At 42.6% G+C, this 19,773-nt stretch overlaps 1 protein-coding gene across 7 annotated transcripts in view; it reads right to left on the bottom strand.

Annotated features, from left to right (window-relative positions):
* Positions 1 to 19,773, bottom strand: part of NLGN4X (neuroligin 4 X-linked) — a 361,845-nt gene that overhangs the window by 221,971 nt on the left and 120,101 nt on the right. For all 7 annotated transcript variants that reach the window (XR_013374957.1, XM_077889032.1, XM_077889033.1 and 4 more), the window contains one exon: positions 11,131 to 11,919. Coding sequence is in view for 6 of the 7 variants with exons in the window: in XM_077889032.1 (XP_077745158.1) it covers positions 11,131 to 11,602 (472 nt within the window). In the remaining variant the exon portion in view is untranslated. The remainder of the gene's footprint in view (positions 1 to 11,130; positions 11,920 to 19,773) is intronic.

The raw sequence follows: 19,773 nt of genomic DNA, 5'->3' as shown, positions 1-19,773 counted from the left end.
ACTGCATCACTCTACATCACGAAGAGGGTCCCGATGCTTACAAAACAACAACGGCAACAGTTGATAAACAAGCTTTCCCAATTTCCCAATCCTGAGATTCTTCTTTTGAGCTGAAAAGAACGATCCTAGGTAACGTTTTTCTGCCCTTGAAGCCATTTCAGTCTTTGTCCGGTTACTATCCCAAATACGAGGGAGGGTAATGGATGTCAGTGGGTTTTGTCTGCTTAGCATCTGGTTTTCCTTTGGGGAGCTACCTTTCTTACATGGGCCCTAAGCTAGGTCCTCTTGGACTCACCCATCCCTGTCCTCATTCAGAAATTATGCTAACCCAGGCCATGCCAATCCAAGGGTGCTTTCCCCCTAGATATGGAGATTGGTTTGAGTCGGCCTGTGACCCCAGCTGGGCCAGTGGCATCATCTCAGGCCAATGTGCTTCTCTGAGCTCAAGAGTGATATCACAGGGAAATGCTGCTGACCTTTTTTGTTTCCCCACATGGAAACAGCATCACAGGGAGACAAAAGAAAGCCAATGATAAACCAAAAGTGCCAGGTTACTAAGAGTGTTGATTCAGACCCAAATCCAGATGGCTTACAGCAACAGGAATTTATTGTCTCGGTGTTTAGTGGGACAGACGTCTGAAATTACAGAGGCAGCAGGGTTTGTTTCCTCTCTGGGGTCCGGGGGACGATGATGTCTCTCTCTCTCTCTCTCTCTCTCTCAGTTCTTAGTTTCTGCTGTTTCCCAGCAATCCTTGGTGGTCCCTGGCTTGTAGATCCATCTCTCGCATCTCTGCCTCCACCTTCACGTGGTGTTCTGTCCATGTATCTCTGTCTGTCTTCCTCCCTGTGTCTCCTCTTTTAAGGACACCAGTCGAAATGGATTTAGTGTCCTTTTTAATCCTGCATGACATCATCTTACCTTGATTACATCTGTAAAAACCCTATCTCCAAATAGACTGACATTCACAGGCACCAGGGATTAGGACTTCAAATATCCTTTTGAGGGGACACAGTTTAACCCATAATACGAGTCAACTCAAATACCCATTTACAAGAGATAAGTTTGAAGGATGAATAGCCACGATGTGGTCTGTAAACCTCTTTAAACTATTCTAAAAAAAATAAATAAAAAATAAAATAAAATAAAACATAAAATAAAATAAAATAAAATAAAAAATAAACTATTCTAACTGATACCCTGCAGTCTTTGAACAACAATTTCAAATCTCATAGACCCCAGATTTCTCTCATAATATCTCCTCAGACATAATCTAAGTTCAATGATGATGATGTTGCTGTGGTTGACAGTGAGGACCACAACAGTAACAATAACAACAAAGCCTTAAGTAGAAGAAAACGCTGGAGGAAGTTCATTTTCCCCTAAGTCTAGAGAAAGGCTTCTAAGATGATGATTCTTCTCATCTCAATTCTAACCTGTGAACTCTAATTAATTTCTTGGAAATGAGTCCATCACCATTAAATCAAGTCATAGTCAATGGTATTTAAAAGCAGGAGATGTGCTGTTTCCTCAAAACTCCAAACCAATTAGCTTGTTGGCTGTTCTATCATGATTTTAAGCTGCCTTCCCTTGTAACACCTCTGGGGCTTGGAATTTTAGGGCAACATGCAGCAAACAGACTCTGGCCAGGCAACTGGTAAAGATTATGCAGTTAACATCCCGAGGGGGTATCTGAGCCACAGACGCAAATCCCTTCATCCCGGAGTGTGCAGTTTTTCATAGCAAGTAGAGGGATACTGTTTTCTACCACTTTCTAAATCTTGTCGTTCCCTAGGATACTTCTTTAAAAAATTAAGAGAACATGTGACTTTCAGGCACAATATATGTATAAGCCAAGAGCTTCATGCATTTGCAAAATCAAAAAAAAAAAATCTAACATCAACTCTGGGTATATTGAGAACATATGTTGTGATGGAGAACAGATGCATGCCTATTGGTCGACATCAGCAGTCATCACTCACACCAAGTCCTCCCTGTGAGAGCCAATCAGTGGGCAGCCTACGCACAGTGAGCTAGGAAGGAGGATGGGAGAGTCTCAAAGGCACTTGCAGGAGGAAGTTAGACCTGTTTGAGGATGTTTGTAAAAGACTGCACAGAAAGGGCATACCCCCTTGTCTTCAACGATTTTCCAAGCAACACAGTGAGAGAAAGAAGCATCCAGAATTGCTCCAGCTCTGTTGGTAGATTTCACGCATATAGATCACCAACCCTTTCTAACAATGAAGTGATGAGCTCTCTCATAAAGCTGCCAAAAGTCTTTCTTGGCCATGTTCAAAAAACGGCCGCATGGCCAGGTGCTCCCCATTCATTCATTTGTGCTGTGCGTGCCCAGCGGGCAGACAATGCATTCATTCATTCATCCATCTCGGCAGCGTCCCCCTGCCTATAAAAGCTTTACAGCCTACTGGGTGTTTGCATATGTGTTCCATACCGCCTGCCTCTCCTCACTAGCCTGATAAAAGCAGGGACTTTGTTTTGTTTGCTATGGTCTTACTTTGTGAGTCTCAGCTTTGCTCGTACCCACGCTGGTTTGAGGGTGGTTCGGTGCAGGGAGGCATTGGGAATGCCAGGAGCCCCGGGGTGGTCCCTGGCAGCTCGGCTGTTGCTCCTTGTGTGTGTGCCTCTCTCTCCTGGGCGTGAGCTCCATGTGGGTGGTGTCCGAGAGGCAATGCCCAGAGCACAACAGATGCCCAGCAATCATTGCAGAAGGTGGAAAGCATTGAATAATTTCTAAAAAGTTCTACAGTCTACTGGGGGTATAGCCTTATAAAATAATGCTGGCATCAAAGCCCTAAGAACACACGGGAGGAGGCTGCATCTCTGCACAGGGCTTCAGAGTGTAAAGCATGAGACGTATGGCATCGCAGGAGACCGTGCATGTGACGACCCCTCCAGGTCCTCCCATGGGAAGCTCTTCCAAAATCTCTGATGGGCGTCCTACTTGGTTCCATCACTTACCCCAGCTAAACTTTAACAATGGTACTCAACATGCCAAAATCTCTTTCTTTAAAAAAAAATTTTTTTTAAAAAGGATGGGGGCACCTGGGGGGCTCGGTAGGTTAGGTGTCTGAGTTTGGCTCAGGTCTCGATCTCAGCCCCCGCGTGGGCTCCATGCTCAGCAGAAAGTCTGCTTCTCCCTCTCCCTCTGCCTCTGCCCCTCTCCTCTGTGCTCTCCCTCTCTCAAATAAATAAATAAAGTCTTCAGAAAAAAAAGGGTGAAATGCAAACAACTTGTAAAACGTGCTACAGTGGAATTTGATCTCATTATTATGTGATTTAAGCTCAAAAGGAAAGAACTAGTCTAAGTGGATATATTTCAAACATCTAAATTTTCTTAGGAGGGATGCAATTTTCTCTCTGTGGTTTGCTACTATTTTTTAATCTAAACTATTTTTAGATATGCAAAATTAATATAAGTGTATTTCATATTATCTGGATGGATACATTACAAAACAGTGACGAAGGTATTTCAGTAGATAAAAAATTGGGGGAAGACAGGCGCTTTTAATAAATTTTCTTTTTTTTTATTTTGGGAGATAAAAGTACATTTGAGTTTGATAAGAATAGGACCTTATATTCTTCGATTTAACCTCACCACACAGTCTGCTGAGAAGAAAAATGTGCATTAGAATTCCTTGGGATGGAATTCCAGTTATGAATCCTCCGATATCAAAAATATAGCAATGCAAAAAAACACCCAAGTGAGTGCTTTGCATGTTAGATTATCCTATCGATGCACCTTCCTATCATTTTGTTAGGTTTTATCTCTCCCTCCTCCCCATTTTTGCACTTTTTATGTCTTGGCCCAACTAGAGAAGCAATAAACAAGGAGCTTACCGTGGGGGACTCAGAAACCATTTCCTCGCCACACAACATTTGTGCGTATGCCTTGTGTATGTGTGTCAGGCTCAGTGGGAAACTTTCCATTGTGGATCTTCAATGCAACACATCAACTTACAGATTGTTTTACTTTTTTTTTTTTTCTTCTTGAAATCCTAGAGAACTCCCTGAATTCTTCTGCCCACTGATCCTTTCTGAAATTCGAGTTTTGCTGGGGCTCATTCATTTTGCAAGCAAAGAGCTTCCAGTTCCTTGTATCACCACTTGGACTGGCTCAATGCCTTGTATACGGTAAGTGCAAAGAGTCATTTTTCAATCAATGATTTTTATTGTTTTATTTTTTTCAAATCAATAATTTTTAAGTGAATCTGCTAAGAAGGCTCTAAAGAGAGTATGGATTGAAAGAGAGAAGAAAAGACAAAGAGTCAGAGTTGAGATCAGGAGATTATAATAGAGTACATGGCGTGAGTTGGGATGAAAAGTCAACTCATAGCAGGTGGATGGGATGTTAGGTGAATACTGGGTGTTCACTCTGGGACGGAGTGAGGATTAGGTCCCAAAAGAGATGAAGCAGATGTAGCTGAAGACACCAATTTAAGGAAGAATGAGTTAACAAACATTTTCATATCTTGTGGAAACACATCACAAAAAGCTCCTTTGCTTAAGAAGAGCCAAAAGCGGTGTTCCAGCTTTTTTGATGGGAATACCCTCTCCCCACACGGCAAACCCAAGTATTGTGCTCATGACCCCATTCACAGCAAACAAGAGGGTGGGTGTTTTGCTTAACTGAGATGTCCGAGGGCTTAGGAATTCAGAGAGGAGGGGGCAGGATAGTAGTTCCCACATTCAATTGGACATTTCCAGAAACCATACCGCACTTGATCTTAATTCAACTGTGGATATCTGTTGTTGGCTTTCCTCCAACACCTTACACACACACACACACACACACACACACACACACACCATACAGCTTCACTTATCCAAATATCCAAAATAGTCAACTATGCAAAATCTAACAGGGGATTTTTTTTTTTCCCCTTTAAAAAAAAATCTGCTCCCATGTTGTGGAAACCTATTTTTCTGAACCTAAAAATAGAACAATCCGATTGAATTAATAAAATAGAGATTCCTCGTCTTGATGTATCTTAACAAGTATTAGTGGTGGAAGAGACCACTCAGATGTCCCCCCAGCTTGTCGCCTGTGAGTTCAGTATGTGATTTGGAGGTCTGATTTATTTATGTAGGGCCATTGCTTTGCATCTCACGCATCTGTGGTCCTTGAATCCAAAACTAAGGAAATCTCGGCTTCTGGTCACTTTTGCTACGATTTGGATGTCAGTGTACCAAGGAGAAGGGTTCTCACAGAGGAGGGAATGTGAAACAAACCCAGTACGAAAACAGCCCGCTTTAGGAGAATGAAAACACATGGTGGGAAGGCTAGGAGCTACTCCCAACCATCCTACCCAAGAAACTGAATCTTCCAGTGAACGATCACGTAAGATTAATATTAAATTCACGTGAAATTAAATGTGAGACCTATTGATCTTTTTCAATTCATAATTTTTCTTATAATTCTATTGTTAGTCATACTTTACAATTCTACAGAGGCTTACTCCAAAGTTGCTCTAACCTAAACAGTCAGGGGAGGTATACCAGTCGTATTATTATTACTAATAGCTGAGGTTACTAAACACTGAGAAGGTTTAATGTCTCAGCCAAGACAATATGGAAAATAAACGACCGTGTCCAAACTAGCAGTATCGCTTGGCAACAAATAAAGCTATCCGGTGTCCTTGGAGGTAAGAATGAACAAGTAAATAACGAGCAAATTGTCGAAAATGGACAGATTCTAGGCAGCCAGTCGCATGCCCAGTTTCCATCTTAAACGTTTTTGTTCTGTTTTTTGCCTTTTTTTTTGTAATATTGTTTATGATATGCACCATATGGCAAGTCGGGTTTTTAACACATTCTACATAATGGAGACTTGTTCTAATTGTGAGAAACATCTAAGTTGCAAATGGGATGGAGTTACAGTTCATCGGATGGAAAACAAGGAATCATTCTCTTCTTAGGGAGTGACTTTGCTACATTTTCCAAACAAGCATAACTCATGCCACCGAAATAGTATTTCCTAAACATATATAATTCCTTAACCCTCAATAAGGGTATGATTCTATGTTCCAATGGGCGAGATCTTCTAAGCCGGCGGAGAAATGCGTGTTATCAGAAATCCACACCAGTTTAACCTTCTTCACAAAATATTGAATTCCACTCAATGAATCCTTGTCAGGGCGATATTTGTCTAATAAATCTCTCATAATTATCTTCCCTTACAAGCTACGTCTATAAAACGTCAAACATCCGGGTGACACATGAAAATGGCAATCGTTGAATTGTTTTCACATAGTTGCAAGCTGATGTTGACTGGTTAAAACATCTGTCTCATTGTGTTAACTCACTTAAGTTTTACTGTGTCACCTGGATTTTGTCACTATCTGCATACAATTGGACTATCTGGGCCTTGATGAGAAGAGAAAGGAAATTAATTTCTCCTTTATCTCACATAAAGAGAGGAGTAGTATTGTCTTTGGATGTTCTAAGGCATTCTTCCAAGAAATGAATTTTAATGCTTTCTTGATGATTAATTTCTGTAACTCACATAGGATGCTGGAAATTCATTTCACAAGTGAGGCTGAAAATGACAAAGCTCAGGAATAAAGCAGAGTGGAATAATTTCTCTGCTCTTTTAAAAAATGATATTCCCTTTTACTAAAGTCATAGTACTGTCAGAAATGATGGTCCCTTGATCCTATTCCTCCAGCTGACCTGTCCAGGACTACGGTCAATAATTATGTTATAGATAATAAACATATATTAGGCATGGGATTAATATTTGCATTAGACCCCATATGCACATGCAGTTTCGCTGATATGTTCTGCTTCCTTTTTTGACGATTAATTATGTTCCACTAACATGGGACCACTGAGTGGTTACGTGTGCAGGATACGAGGGTAAGCACTTTATATGGATTAAGGCCTTAACCTCCCAGCGCATCTCAGTCATACACACAGCAAAATGCGAGACTCATACAAGCTCAGCAACCTAAAAAAACAAAACAAAACAAAACAAAACAAGCCCAGCAACCTGCCTACAGTCCCTCAGCTGCTAAGGGGACAAATTTTGAATCCAGGCAGGCACGTGCTTAGGGCTATTCCTCCAAGCTCAGCCAGAGGAGGGAATCAAGAATCAAATTTACATTACAAAGCATGAAGAATAAAAAAAAAAAAAAAAAAAAAAAAGCATAACGAATCACTTTGCCCAGAGCAGATCAGATCTTGAGGTCAAGAGAGGAAGAGCAAGGAGCCCAAAATATTTTGCTACCATGGGTGCAAGCAGGACCAGAAGCCATTTAGAGGTCCGGCCGTCGTCGTGCGTGAGATTTAATGGACATAAAAGGACAATTTGGATGTTTTGCTGTAGGTCATTCATTGACATGGACTCTGGAAATTAGTTTTAGATGCCTGGGTAAATTTAAATGGTCTCTTTATGATGTCCCTGTGCAAAATCACTGTATTTCCTAAATATGGCTTTTAGTAGGATTTGCCCTAACACTACACTAACACGGTGAACAAAAAGACTGGGTACGTACACTATAAGGTTAATGCCTCAAAGCTGCAAAGTGTCTCCCCACAAACTGGGGCCTGCATGGTCTCCTTGGCAGGCATGTGCAGGAGCAGCAAATTTTAACTACCGGGCATTAAGGTAAAAGTGTTTTTTCAATCATACTTGAGGTTGAAAGGGAAGCAAAGAAGAGTCTCTAATGGGAAGGGGTTCAGAAGGCTCGAAGCAAACACAATTTTTTGGCCATTTCTTTGTTTTCACTGAGGGTAGAGACTACCGTGCATTTCAAATAGTGCTGTTAACACTAGGCCGCAAACATGAGCGCTTCGGAGGCAGCCAATGGGTATGACCCTACAGCTTCATAGATCAGAGCTTGCACGGGGCTAAAATGAAGGTGGTGAGCTGGGTTATGCGGCTTCCTGGGCCCCTGGGGAGAATCCATCTCCTGGTCTTTTCGACCTTCTAGAAGCTGCCCACACAGTTCTCACATCCTGGCTATATCCCATCCCCAAAGTCAGAAAGCTCAGCTGGGTCCTTATTACACAGTTGCATTCTGGCTCTGATGTGTTTTATCTTTCTGTTCCACAATTGAGGGGCTTTGTAATCAAATACTGGGCCCCGCCAGGTAATCCAACATATACCCCCTTTACTGTCAAGTCAACTGATAAGCACATATAAATACACCTGCTATCTAAATTCATTCCCCTTTACCACGGAAGGCCAGAGAGTAACAGCTTCCAGGGATGAGAATGGAGGCCTCTTTGGGGAGGCCATGTTCTGCCTACCGTGTGTGGCTCCCCAAATTAGGAGTTCTCATGTCTGTTGTAATCGTAACATCTAAAGCATGCCTGGCACATAGAAGAGCCTCAGAAGTATTTTTGGCAGTCAAGTGAAGTTGTGCCTGCACATCGCCCACGCTCTCTGAGGGATGCAGAAAGATAAATCTAAAAAACTGAAGTATCAAAGTGGAATTCTGAACTCCGAATACCCAATATTGCTGCTTTCGCCGTTAAATAAATGCATGGATATAAACTAAGCCCATAAAGGGAGGGCTTTGGAGGAATCAGTACGATGCCATCATTTCAATGTGTTATTAAGGACGGGGAGTTGATTTCATTAAGTGAATAACCAATAATTAAATAGCTAAAGCTCCACACTGATTCTCAAATGGATGCAAATATTTAAAAGAAAGAGAGAGAGAGAGAGAGAGGATGGGAGGAAGGGAGGATAGAAAGATGGAAGGAAGGAAGGAAGGAAGGAAGGAAGGAAGGAAGGAAGGAAGAGAAAGAAAGAAAGAAAGAAAGAAAGAAAGAAAGAAAGAAGGAAGGAAGGAAGGAAGGAAGGAAGGAAGGAAGGAAGGAAGGAAGAAAGAAAGAAAGAAAGAAAGAAAGAAAGAAAGAAAGAAAGAAAGAAGGAAAGAAAGAAAGAAAGAAAGAAAAAGAAAGAAAAGAATAAAAAAGAAAAGAAGAAAGAAAACCAAAAAACTCCTGCCCCAACAGGCTGTGATTTGTAGTTTGTACAAACTTGGAAGCATCTACCTTCACTCACCAGCAAAATTCCAATATTTATATATTGTAGGAAAACAGATTCCACCTTTCAGGCCCTATTGGGTTCCTGATTCTCCTGTCAAGACCCCGCAAGATACGATAGGCAAACACACTCTGAAAAACCTGGGAATGTAAACAGGTGGCACTGGGTTTATTTGAACGGTTCGACTACTTTTCCATTGGGGAGCATTTTTCACAGTTTTCCTTTTTTTTTTTTTTTTTTCACATTTTTTTATTCCTAAATTCCTATTCAGTGCTGAACCGCAATGAAATGGCCAAATTGTTTATGGTTTCGAGCCACACAGTTGCACCTCTGCGGTGGTTCTGTAATCAGGGAGCTTACTGGTTTCTCTCCGCAGGCGGTCTCCTTGGGCCCAACCTGTCCGGGAATGCAGGGGGCGCAGGGACGGGGCCTTGGAAAGCCACCAGCTCCTACACACCCGCAGGTCAGGGATCGTGGGAGAGAAATTTTGATATTTTATCCTTTTTTGTTCTCCTGGTTCTTTTCCACTTCTCCTTCTTTTAATTTTTAATTTTATTATTTTTTTATTTGCATAGCTCATGACCCAGGTGGCTTCTGAAGTGAGGCATAGTGCTCACTGGTTGTGGGTACAGTCGTCTTTCCCCAGACCCATGCCCAAGGCATGCTGTGTGCAATTACGGCATCCGAGGGCCACGTTCACTCCTTGGCATCACATTCGGACCCAGACTTTGCAGGACAGTTGTGCGGTCTATTACCATAACCACCACGGCCACCCTCCAGAGGCGGCTGATACAACAAAATGCCATCTTTCCATTCCTTTCTGTGGGTGTTCTCGGGATCTCGGTAACCGACAACCGCGGCCTGCTGTTCCATGACACGTTACTGGAGCTACCTTTTAGCATTTCCATGGAGAAAGCACAATACGGCAGGTCCTGCACAACTTTGGAGGTTGTGGGTAACATAATCGCTTGTTTCAGGCCATCCACTGAAAAATCATCCTCCGAGGATTAAAGGGAAATAAAACAAACAAAATGAAATTTCTCCCCTAAAAGTTACAAAGGACACACTTTCATTTCTACCGTAGACAGATGTCTATGACTCCTGTAAATCACTTCTTTTAATTCCAGCAAGATTTACATTCCAGGCTTTTCTCTTTCCTTGTCTAAAAATAGCATATGCAAATGGTAAATGAGAAATGTGTTCACATTGTAGTATGACTTTGGTTAGCCTTTATAAATTTTTTTTTCATCTGAAATGTACACAGAGAAGGAGATAATAAAATTTTACTACCATTGGATTAAATTAATAAATCAAACATTATTGGTTTTTCTTTTTTTACCAGATTTTCACTGCTGTGTTATTGAAAACAAAGGGGCCATTTCGTTCAAGCAAGCACACTATTTCCTAATGTAGCTAGAATCATCGAAGGACACACATTTTCCATTGGATTTCTGTGACTATTGTGAGGAAACAAGGTGTTAGCAACACAGATTCTAAACAATGAACTCCAACCATTTCATGAAATGGAAATACCCCTTGCTTCTATATTTAAAATAATCAGCACTTTTTCTTTCAAGACTCAATAGGAAGGAAGGAAGGAAGGAAGGAAGGAAGGAAGGAAGGAAGGAAGGAAGGAAGGAAGGGAAAAAAAAGAAAAGAGAGAGAGAGAAGGGGAAAAAAAGGTAAAATCTTAAGTCATTAAAGCAAAAGAAACTGCCTTATAATCTTCAGTTTGCTAACTTGAGCATGACAATGTTCTTAATTCTATTGTTTTCTATAGATTTCATTTTCCTGTTGGATGAATGCAGGTATAATATGTAGCACTATATGCTGACACCGGTGGCCAATTGCCAGTAGTCACTGTAACCCCGCTAAAAAGGCCACGGATGACTATAATGAAGCCATTAATTACAGCATTGTCCATTTCCTAGATGCTCCATAAATACAACTGTAATGATTTACAGGTTAGGGTAACGGCTGCATTCAGAATATGAAAAAATAAATAAATAAACGGGTTGTAGAAGAAACAAATCACGCACAGGACATTCTACAGGCCTCCCGCCAAATCTGACAGCGAGTGGGCAGGTGCGGTCTTCTGTTTAAATAAAGTACTTACCATCCTCCGTGGGCACGTAGATGTTTAAATAGAGGCAGTCTTCATTTTGGTCTTGAACGTAGGTCATTAAAGTATCCAAATTGGCCGTAAACCAGATGGGCAGCATATCGTGCAACAAAGACCTCTCGTCCAGGTGTTGGGGGCACACGGCCGCGAACTGGGTGGCATTTCGGACTCCAGTCCACGAGGACGGGGGTTCTGGGGGCTGAAACCTCCTCTCTCCGGTGGGAGGCGAGGCGTATGGGACCCCCAGGTATTGCTCCACTGGACCCAAAATCTCATTGGGCAATGGTGTTCTTAGGCCTCGGATTTTGCCATAATTTGTGTTGACGACTGGATACTGTGCTTGGCTGTCAATGAGCGTGAACCGAATGGCAAGCGCGGTTATCCACAGGAGGACGTTGGAGTTCAACATGACGCAGACTGGGGTGAAGAACACTGGCAGCCATAACAGTCCCTTGGGTCTCGACATTGTTCACTGCCACATCCGCAGGGGCCTGGGGGACACAACTCCAAGCAAATGAAGCCACGAAGCGAGCCTGCGGACAGAGATGGCTTTCCGGGGAGCCGAGGGCCCAAGACAGGAGCCTCCGGGATGGGTCATAGACAGAGCCCGAGGTTAAGAACAAAGCCAGCTGTTTCCTCGGCAGCCCATTGCTAGAGAGGGCAGCCCTCTCTTGGTCCTGGAAGTGAATTCCAGCAAGTGTGAGGCTCCAAGGACGCGGTGACCATCCGACGCCTCCCAAGGCTGAGGATTCCTTAGGAACAGTCCGAGGCCCAGCAGTCCGCCTAATGGGGAAAGAAAGCAGATGAGGACAATGAAGCCAAGGGAAGCCATGCGACCCCATCTGCTCCGTGCAACCCTCAACATCTCCCCATGACAGTCTCATTCACTGATGAATCTGCCTACCCATGTCCTCACGTGGTAGATTCTGGCAAGAACACGACTTGCCTTAATTCTTGGTCGGCTCCCCATTACCTGGAATGTTGCACCACATTTAGAAAACATGCAACAAGTCTCCGTTGAGTTGACAAACAAAAATTATACATCTCGTTCAGATGACGGTAACGATGTCGCCCAACGTCAGTCTTATTTACAAAGGCCGGCCACTCAGTGGCAGGTACCCCCCAAAACGATGTCTCTCAAATGTCTAAGGAAACTGCCACTTTTCCCTAAGGGGATATGGATGGAGCCTATCAAAGGTTTGGAGTATGAGAAAAGGAGACGCGGGGGACCAGGCCAAACTGGCTTTATGACATGCGGATACATATCAGCTACGCAAAACAAGCATGACCTTATGGAAAAGGTGTAGGCTCTGGATTCTAAACCTTTTCGGGCTACTCAGTGGCACATACCTTTAGGCTACACACAGCGTCAGCCTGAAACTGCAGTTTCTCATAAAACCTGAGCAAGACGGTACATGGCGAGTACCTGCTGCAGTGCTTGTCCTCCCAGGGTATCATTCATAATATTAAAAAGCATTGATAGGGCCATCCCGATCGCCACGTAAGCCATCCACCTTAAACCTTTCACCCCGCAGCCCATTTTCTTTATTTTCGTTTGTTTTTGCTGCTTCCTTTAAAAGCTGATGGTACACCTGAGTTACCCTCCCGTTGAGTGTGACCTCCTAGACCTGTCTCAATATGGACCATAGGACTCTCACGAGGTAAGTCATTCCTCTTAGGACAGTAAAGAATGCTGTGCATGGGGCAGCCCGGGTGGCTCAGTGGTTTAGCGCCGCCTTCAGCCCGGGACCTGATCCTGGAGACCCGGGATCAAGTCCCACGTCGGGCTCCCTGCATGGAGCCTGCTTCTCCCTCTGCCTGTGTCTCTGCCTCTCTTTCTTTCTCTGTATCTCTCATGAATAAATAAATAAAATCTTAAAAAAAAAAAAGAATGCTGCGCACGAGTGGGAGCGTATTGCTCATGATCCATGAGGGTTGGAAAACATGACATTAAGTGTTGCAAACAGTATACATTTAAATAGAGCGTTCCTCAACTCGAAAACGGACAAACGCAAAAGATATTCTGGGTGATTCAGAGTATTTCTGGGGTTGAGTATAATTACACATTTCATTTAAGTGGACAGTTGAGTGGAATACATCAATAAGCTCTTTGGTTTTTTGTTTTGGGTTTTTTTTTTTTTTTTTTTTTGCTTTTTGTTTTAATGAAACCTATTAGAGATGGATCTGTCACGGAGCTATACACCTCTGGGGGAAATCCATAGCCCATGACCTCCTGGGCCAAGTCCATCAGACCTGAATGAAAATGCCCTCGAACTCTGGGTTGTAATGTCGAAAGTGAAAAATACCATCACACCAAATGTTGGGTGTATGTGTTTGCTTCTATCTTTGAATTCTGCTGTAGACAACGTCTGGATTTCTGCCACACGGAGATCCAATTTCTGAATAATTAGGAGGCAGACAAGAACAAGAAAGGGGTGATGACATGTTTGGAATCTTTCTGTTTTCCTGAAAGTCCTTCTGCTTCTGAACCAACATTAGCTGTTCCTTCTGGAGCCTCCCTGGCGATAAAAGGAGACGCCATGGATTTGGGATTCTGAAAGACCTGGGTCTTCAGATGCCACCTCTATGAGCTGAGGAACTGAGCCCACCAGCCTGGACTTGACGTAAATGGTGTGTCATGCCTTCCTCATGGGGTGTGGAGAGCAGGAATGAGGCAATATGCAGAGGTGGAGGGCAGACACATTGCCCACTCTATAAACCCAAGGTGCTGGGATGCTGAACGTGGATGCACTCAAAAGAACCATACGTACAGAGACAACATGCACAGGCTCTGAAGTCAGCCAGGTGTTGGTGCTGAGCAAGTCTAGAGCAAGGAATTTACATTCTTTGTGTCTCCCTTTACTGATCTGTTTATAACTGTTTAAGAATCAAACGAGATTGGGACGCCTGGGTGGCTCAATGGTTGAGCATCTACCTTCAGGTCAGGTTGTGACCCCGGAGTCCCGGGATTGAGTCCCACATTGGGCTCCCTGTGAGGAGCCTGCTTCTCCCTCTGCCTGTGTCTCCGCCTCTCTCTCTGAGTCTTTCATGAATGAATGAATGAATGAATGAATAAATAAATAAATAAATAAATAAATAAATATTTTTTTAAAAAAAGAATGAAATGAGGTCGTCCACATGAGGCAGCACACAGTCCCTGGAACACAGAGCTTAGTAAAGGTAGGACTTAAAGGTTGATGGGTTTATGCCAAGACCTACAAGGTTGGTTCCACTGGGAATTCTGGCTCACTCAATAGTTCTCCAACTCGATATGGATGAAAGTACCCACGAACCACAAAAACATTAAGAGTGCACAAGGGTGGGCCACCCCTAGCCTTCATGCTGAGTCCAATGATCAAGCCTCTCCTCTGGCCATATCTACCTCCTCACAGGGTTCTGAGGGCCAGAGAGAGATCATGGGCCAACAGGACCCCAGAGAAGGTGCCCAGGGGCGTGTGAGCCTTTTCTAGGTAATGTAAGATCGGAGCCATTTTATTTATTTCCTCCATTTTTGAAATTTGGCTAATTTGCACACGAGTCACACAATCTGAAGCCCCTGATTTCTCAGCCTCAGCACTGTTGACAGTATGGACCATATGGTTCTTTTTGGTGGGCATCGTTCTGTGTCCTGTAGGGGGTGGAACAGCCTCCCTGGTCTCCACCTACTGGATGCCAGTAACACATCCGCACTCAATTTTAACTATCCAAGATGTCTCCAGACATTGCTAAATGACCCCCGGGGCTGCATCACCCCCACAGTGAGAACCATGGGTGTGAGTCATCCAAGACAGAATTCTGGTGGCCATGTAAATGATTACATATGTGTGGGTACGAGTAAACAATGTGTGTGTGTGTGTGTGTGTGTCATGCTCAAGTATTTGTCAACTTCAAAAGCTTAAGCAATACAAGTAACGAAGAATTTTAAAATACATCTATTAAATATGCATCATTATCATTAAAAAAAACCCTCTAAAGTTAACCAACCAATATATTTGGGAACAAAAAAAAATAAAAGAGTTCCCATATAAATCTCATGTACTGGAAAGTTTTCACAAAGGGTGAAATGTTGTTATATATGCATATAACATTTATAATTAGCATATATCATATATATAGCATAGATCTATCCCTTTGATATATTATACATATTTTTTATTTTTCTCCAAAATAAAAAGGTCACCCTAGAAAAGGGATTAGCTGAATAAAACATTTGAATGGAAAAAAAGTAAAAATCATACCTTCAGTGAACACATACAGCTGGAAAGTTAAGAAGGGCTCTACCGCATGCTTTCTCTACAAAGGTTGCAAACCGAGGAATAGCTCAGAGTGGCATTTCGACGTGATTTATAACTTGATTGGCTGGTTTAGAATGATTCTCTACAGGGCAGTCATTCTGCCTGAGATTGTAATTAAGACAAGGCTCAAACTATCCAGGCATATCAGAATATAAATGGGTCAAAATCAAAGTCGCAGTACATTTGTCCCCAGAGTGTGCATCCTTCACATTGAGATTGCTTTAATGTTAAAATACGTATTTCATTAAGATGAGTCCTGACCAAACTTGTTTTGGTATTTTGAACCAAGAAGGAATAAAATCACATCTCCCGGGGAGGGGATGCAAGGCTTTCCTTTTTCGTGCCCTGACAAATACATTAGAAGACAGAGAACTTAAAAAATAATAAAAAAAATTAAAAAAAAGAAGACAGAGAACTTTGTGAATGCATCTTCAAAAACCCAACCTCCCATCCCCCCAAAAGGGAGAGGATGAATGAGCTGGAAGCAGCCCTCCTCTGTGCTGCTCTCTATATACACGGAAAGCCGGAGACTCAGTGCGGGTTTTGGTGCGGAGAGATGCTGTGAAGATTCACTTGCATCTGACGTTATGAAGCATCAGGACAATAAGAACAGCAAGCTCTGGTCCTTGCCCAAATTAATGAGCTTGTACAACCATCCTCCTGCACTGTTGACTATGAGAGCCTGTGACAGCCGTTCTTCAAACTGTGAGCTACCTATAGACACGTCTGATTCCCTTTCCCTTTTGTTTCTGGGGAGGACAGACACCAACATTTTACAGTGCCTGAGGGGGGTGTGGTTCATCTTTTGTTCTAAAAGACAGAGGTTGGCCATGAGGTAGAACCAGTGAACCTAGTTACCTAGTGGCACCAATTCCACGTTGTGCATGGGCTTACAACAGACACACACCTGTCAATCCGTACCAAGATTCACTCAATGCCAGCCATCAGCCAATTAGTATATTATCTGCATATATTTATATTCTGGTCTTATCTCCTAGGTGAGCAAAGTTACAATCTATCATCTTTTGCCAACTGCAATAGCTCATTGCCCATTGACCTCTGCACCTTCTTTCACTTCCGAAAATTAGATCCCGTACAAATCCGCCATGGTGAGCCACGACGCTTAGATGTAGATAAAGTAATTGGAGAGTCAAATAAAGAAGCCAAGTGTAAGATCTTCAGGGTGGTTTTGCGCCCAACTGTAACCTCAGAGCATCAGCTCCATCACCTGCCCCCCTACTTCTGTTCTTCCCCTGAAGACTAATGGGTCAGGAACACATCTAAGCCACAGTTGAAGGAAGTGGAGTTTCCAGCAAGAGGATCTACAGAATCCAGGCTAAACCCAAGACAAAGAGCTCGTACTTTCTATATGGTCCAGTCAAAACTGACTGGATAGAAAAATATTCAATAGTATGCAGCCCCAAAATAGGATTAGGAATAAAGCATGGATTTTTTTCTAGAATAAATGTGGAGAGGAGGACCTACAATAGCCAAAGAAATAAAGTAACACCAAAACCTAGTCACTGGTCAGTACGTACTTCATCAAGATCAGCACTCAAGGTAATGAGGATACAGCGGGGGAACAAGATAAGATCCCAGCCCACTACATGGCTGCATTTTCATGAAACTATCCCTAACTGTGCTGCTTATTTTCTTATGTCCTGCACATTCAGAGCAGGCACGGGGATCAGCATGTAGGAAAAGCTCATTAAATGCTTGATTTTCTGTGTCTAATTAAACTGTTACCAAATATGATTTCCAAACCTAAATCAAATAACTTGCAAATATCTCCAGGGTGTCAGTGGACTTCTCACCAAACTCAGTCATACATCTTCAAAGTCAAACCATCATGTCTCCTGACTGTTGTCACTTAGATACCTTGCAATGTTCTAGAAATTCTTTTTTTATCCACTCAAATTACCTCCATATTTTGTTCCATATTTTAATAGCTAGTATTGTTATATTTTTTCAGTTATTCAAGCTAAATTAAAAGCCATCTTTGGTGGCTCTCCTTCCATGATTCCATGCAGTAATCTCTCAAATCTGCCAAGGGTCTCCTAGGACGGGAGGCTTGACCTCATTCGTTATTGGCAAAATACAGAAGAGATCAGAAAGGATTAGCAAAAATGCAGAAGACAAATGGTACCATGTGTTGAGCAAAGACGTGGCACAACTAGAACCTCATACCGTGCTGGTGAAAATTAGTGCAATCCCAAATGGAAACCAATTTTGCGTGCCATGGGGAGTCGAGCATGCAGAAGACTTTTGAGGTGACAAACATGCACACACACAGAGAGACACATATCCATACTACATGGTATAGGTATGGTCTCTATTTTTCCTATAGAGCTTCTTTCTTTAAAAAAAAAAATTATAGATTTATTTGAGAGAGAGGCAAATTAGAAGCAGGGGGAGGGGCAGAGTGAAAAGGAGAGAGAGAATTGCCAGCAGACCCCACACTGAGTGTTGCAGAGCCTGATGTAACACTCGATCTCATTACCCTAAGATCATGACTGCGCCAAAACCAAGAGTCAGACGCTTAACCAACTGAGCCACCCAAGAGCCCTGGAGAGCTTCTTAAATACTTGTGTCTGGACACATGCACTAGAGTGTCCAGGTGCAGCCATACTCACAGGAACAAACAAACTAGGATAATCCAGACGTCCATTAACAGGGGAATGGACTAATAAATGTTGGCATATCCAAAGAGAATACTACACAATAGTGGAAAATGAATAAAATACAGACATGTATCCAAATGGAGAAATCTCAAAAATTAAAGGCAAGTCACAGACGAATATGTAGGTGTGCTTCTGTGTATATGACACCATATAAAACTAGACAGGACATTGCTTAGAGCCAGTGGGAACAGATTATTCTGCAGTGAAGCAGGAAGACCTGACTTTAGGACATGCATAGATACGCAAAAATATCGATAACCTTCTATTTTGTAGTCTGGCAGTGGGTATGTGTTTAATTTTTATTTTTAAATAAAATACATATTATTTATATATTTATATATAGTGCACATTTTACAAGTATGACTCTTTAATAATATCAGTTTTATTTTTTTAAGATTTTATGTATTTATTTGAGACAGAGGGCGGGGGGGAGGGAGAGAGGGAGAAACAGACTCCCCATTGAGCAGGGAGCCCAATGCAGACTGATCCCAGGACCCTGGGACCCTGACCTGAGCCGAAGGTAGACCCTTCACCACCTGAGCCACCCAGGTGCCCAAGGATGCAAATTTTCATCAAGAGTTCCATGCCTATATGGGTTTGGCTCAGTAACTTCACTCCCCATGAGCTATCAAAACAGATTTAAAAACTGAAGGAAAGATACAAGCTGTTTTCTCCCAAGTTGTGTTATGAGCCCATGGGAGGAAAGGCCATCCGCTGACATGTCCGTAAAAAGCAGCAGTGTCCTGGCGGCATCGCTAACAGGTAGAGTCAGGTCACCTAAGAGCGCTACTGCCCTGGTCACTAATTAGCCGGGTGACCTCTGGCTCATCACTTGGTGCCCAGGGCTTCCACTACCTGAGCTGACAGTGGAGGGGCTCCGACAAAGTCACCTCGTAAGATGCCTTCAGCCTGAGGATTCTCTGAAACCTCACACTATTATCTTCAGAACAGAGTGTTCAGGAAGTATGGAAGCCAGTGGGAACAGAACATTCTGCAGTGAAGCAGGAGGACCCAGCTTCAGTGAGATAATTGATCCAGAAAAACACGGGAAGGTCTGTTGTGTCAAAAGCAGCTGCAATCGCCTTCCAGCCATACCTCTAAAAAAGGAAGTTTGCAATACCACAGGACATATATTAGAGAGGTAAAAACATCACCATCACTTAATTCACCTGATGCCTTCATCAAGGTTCGGAATGAGGGGCACCTGGGTGGCTCAAGGGGCAAAGTGTCTGCCTTCAGCTCAGGTCATGATCCCAAGGTCATGGGCTCCCTGCAGGGAGCCTGTTTCTCCCTCCTGCTCTGCCCCTCACACTACTTGTGCTCTCTCTCTCTCTCAAATAAATAAATGAGTAAAATATTTTTAAAAAAGATTCAGAATGAATATTCTCTTGTTTCCAATACCCATTGGCTTACTGGATGACTTATTCTGTATCAATAATCTACCCCCCTCCTCTCTTATCTAACTATATGGAGTTCTTTCATATGTTTATTTTTAAACTTAATATATATATTATACTTATATGTACACACACATCGTCTATGTTATATACATAACACACGTAATATATTATATAGAAACTATATATCCCACATACACAAATTTTTAAACATCTAAGTCTACTAATCCCAACTAATAATGTAATATGAATATGCATGTATAT

The sequence above is a fragment of the Canis aureus genome, chromosome X (genome assembly GCF_053574225.1).
Source record: "Canis aureus isolate CA01 chromosome X, VMU_Caureus_v.1.0, whole genome shotgun sequence".
Classification (NCBI taxonomy): Eukaryota; Metazoa; Chordata; class Mammalia; order Carnivora; family Canidae; genus Canis; species Canis aureus.
Note: the sequence above shows the minus strand (reverse complement) of the source record. Positions and strands in the feature narration are given on the sequence as shown.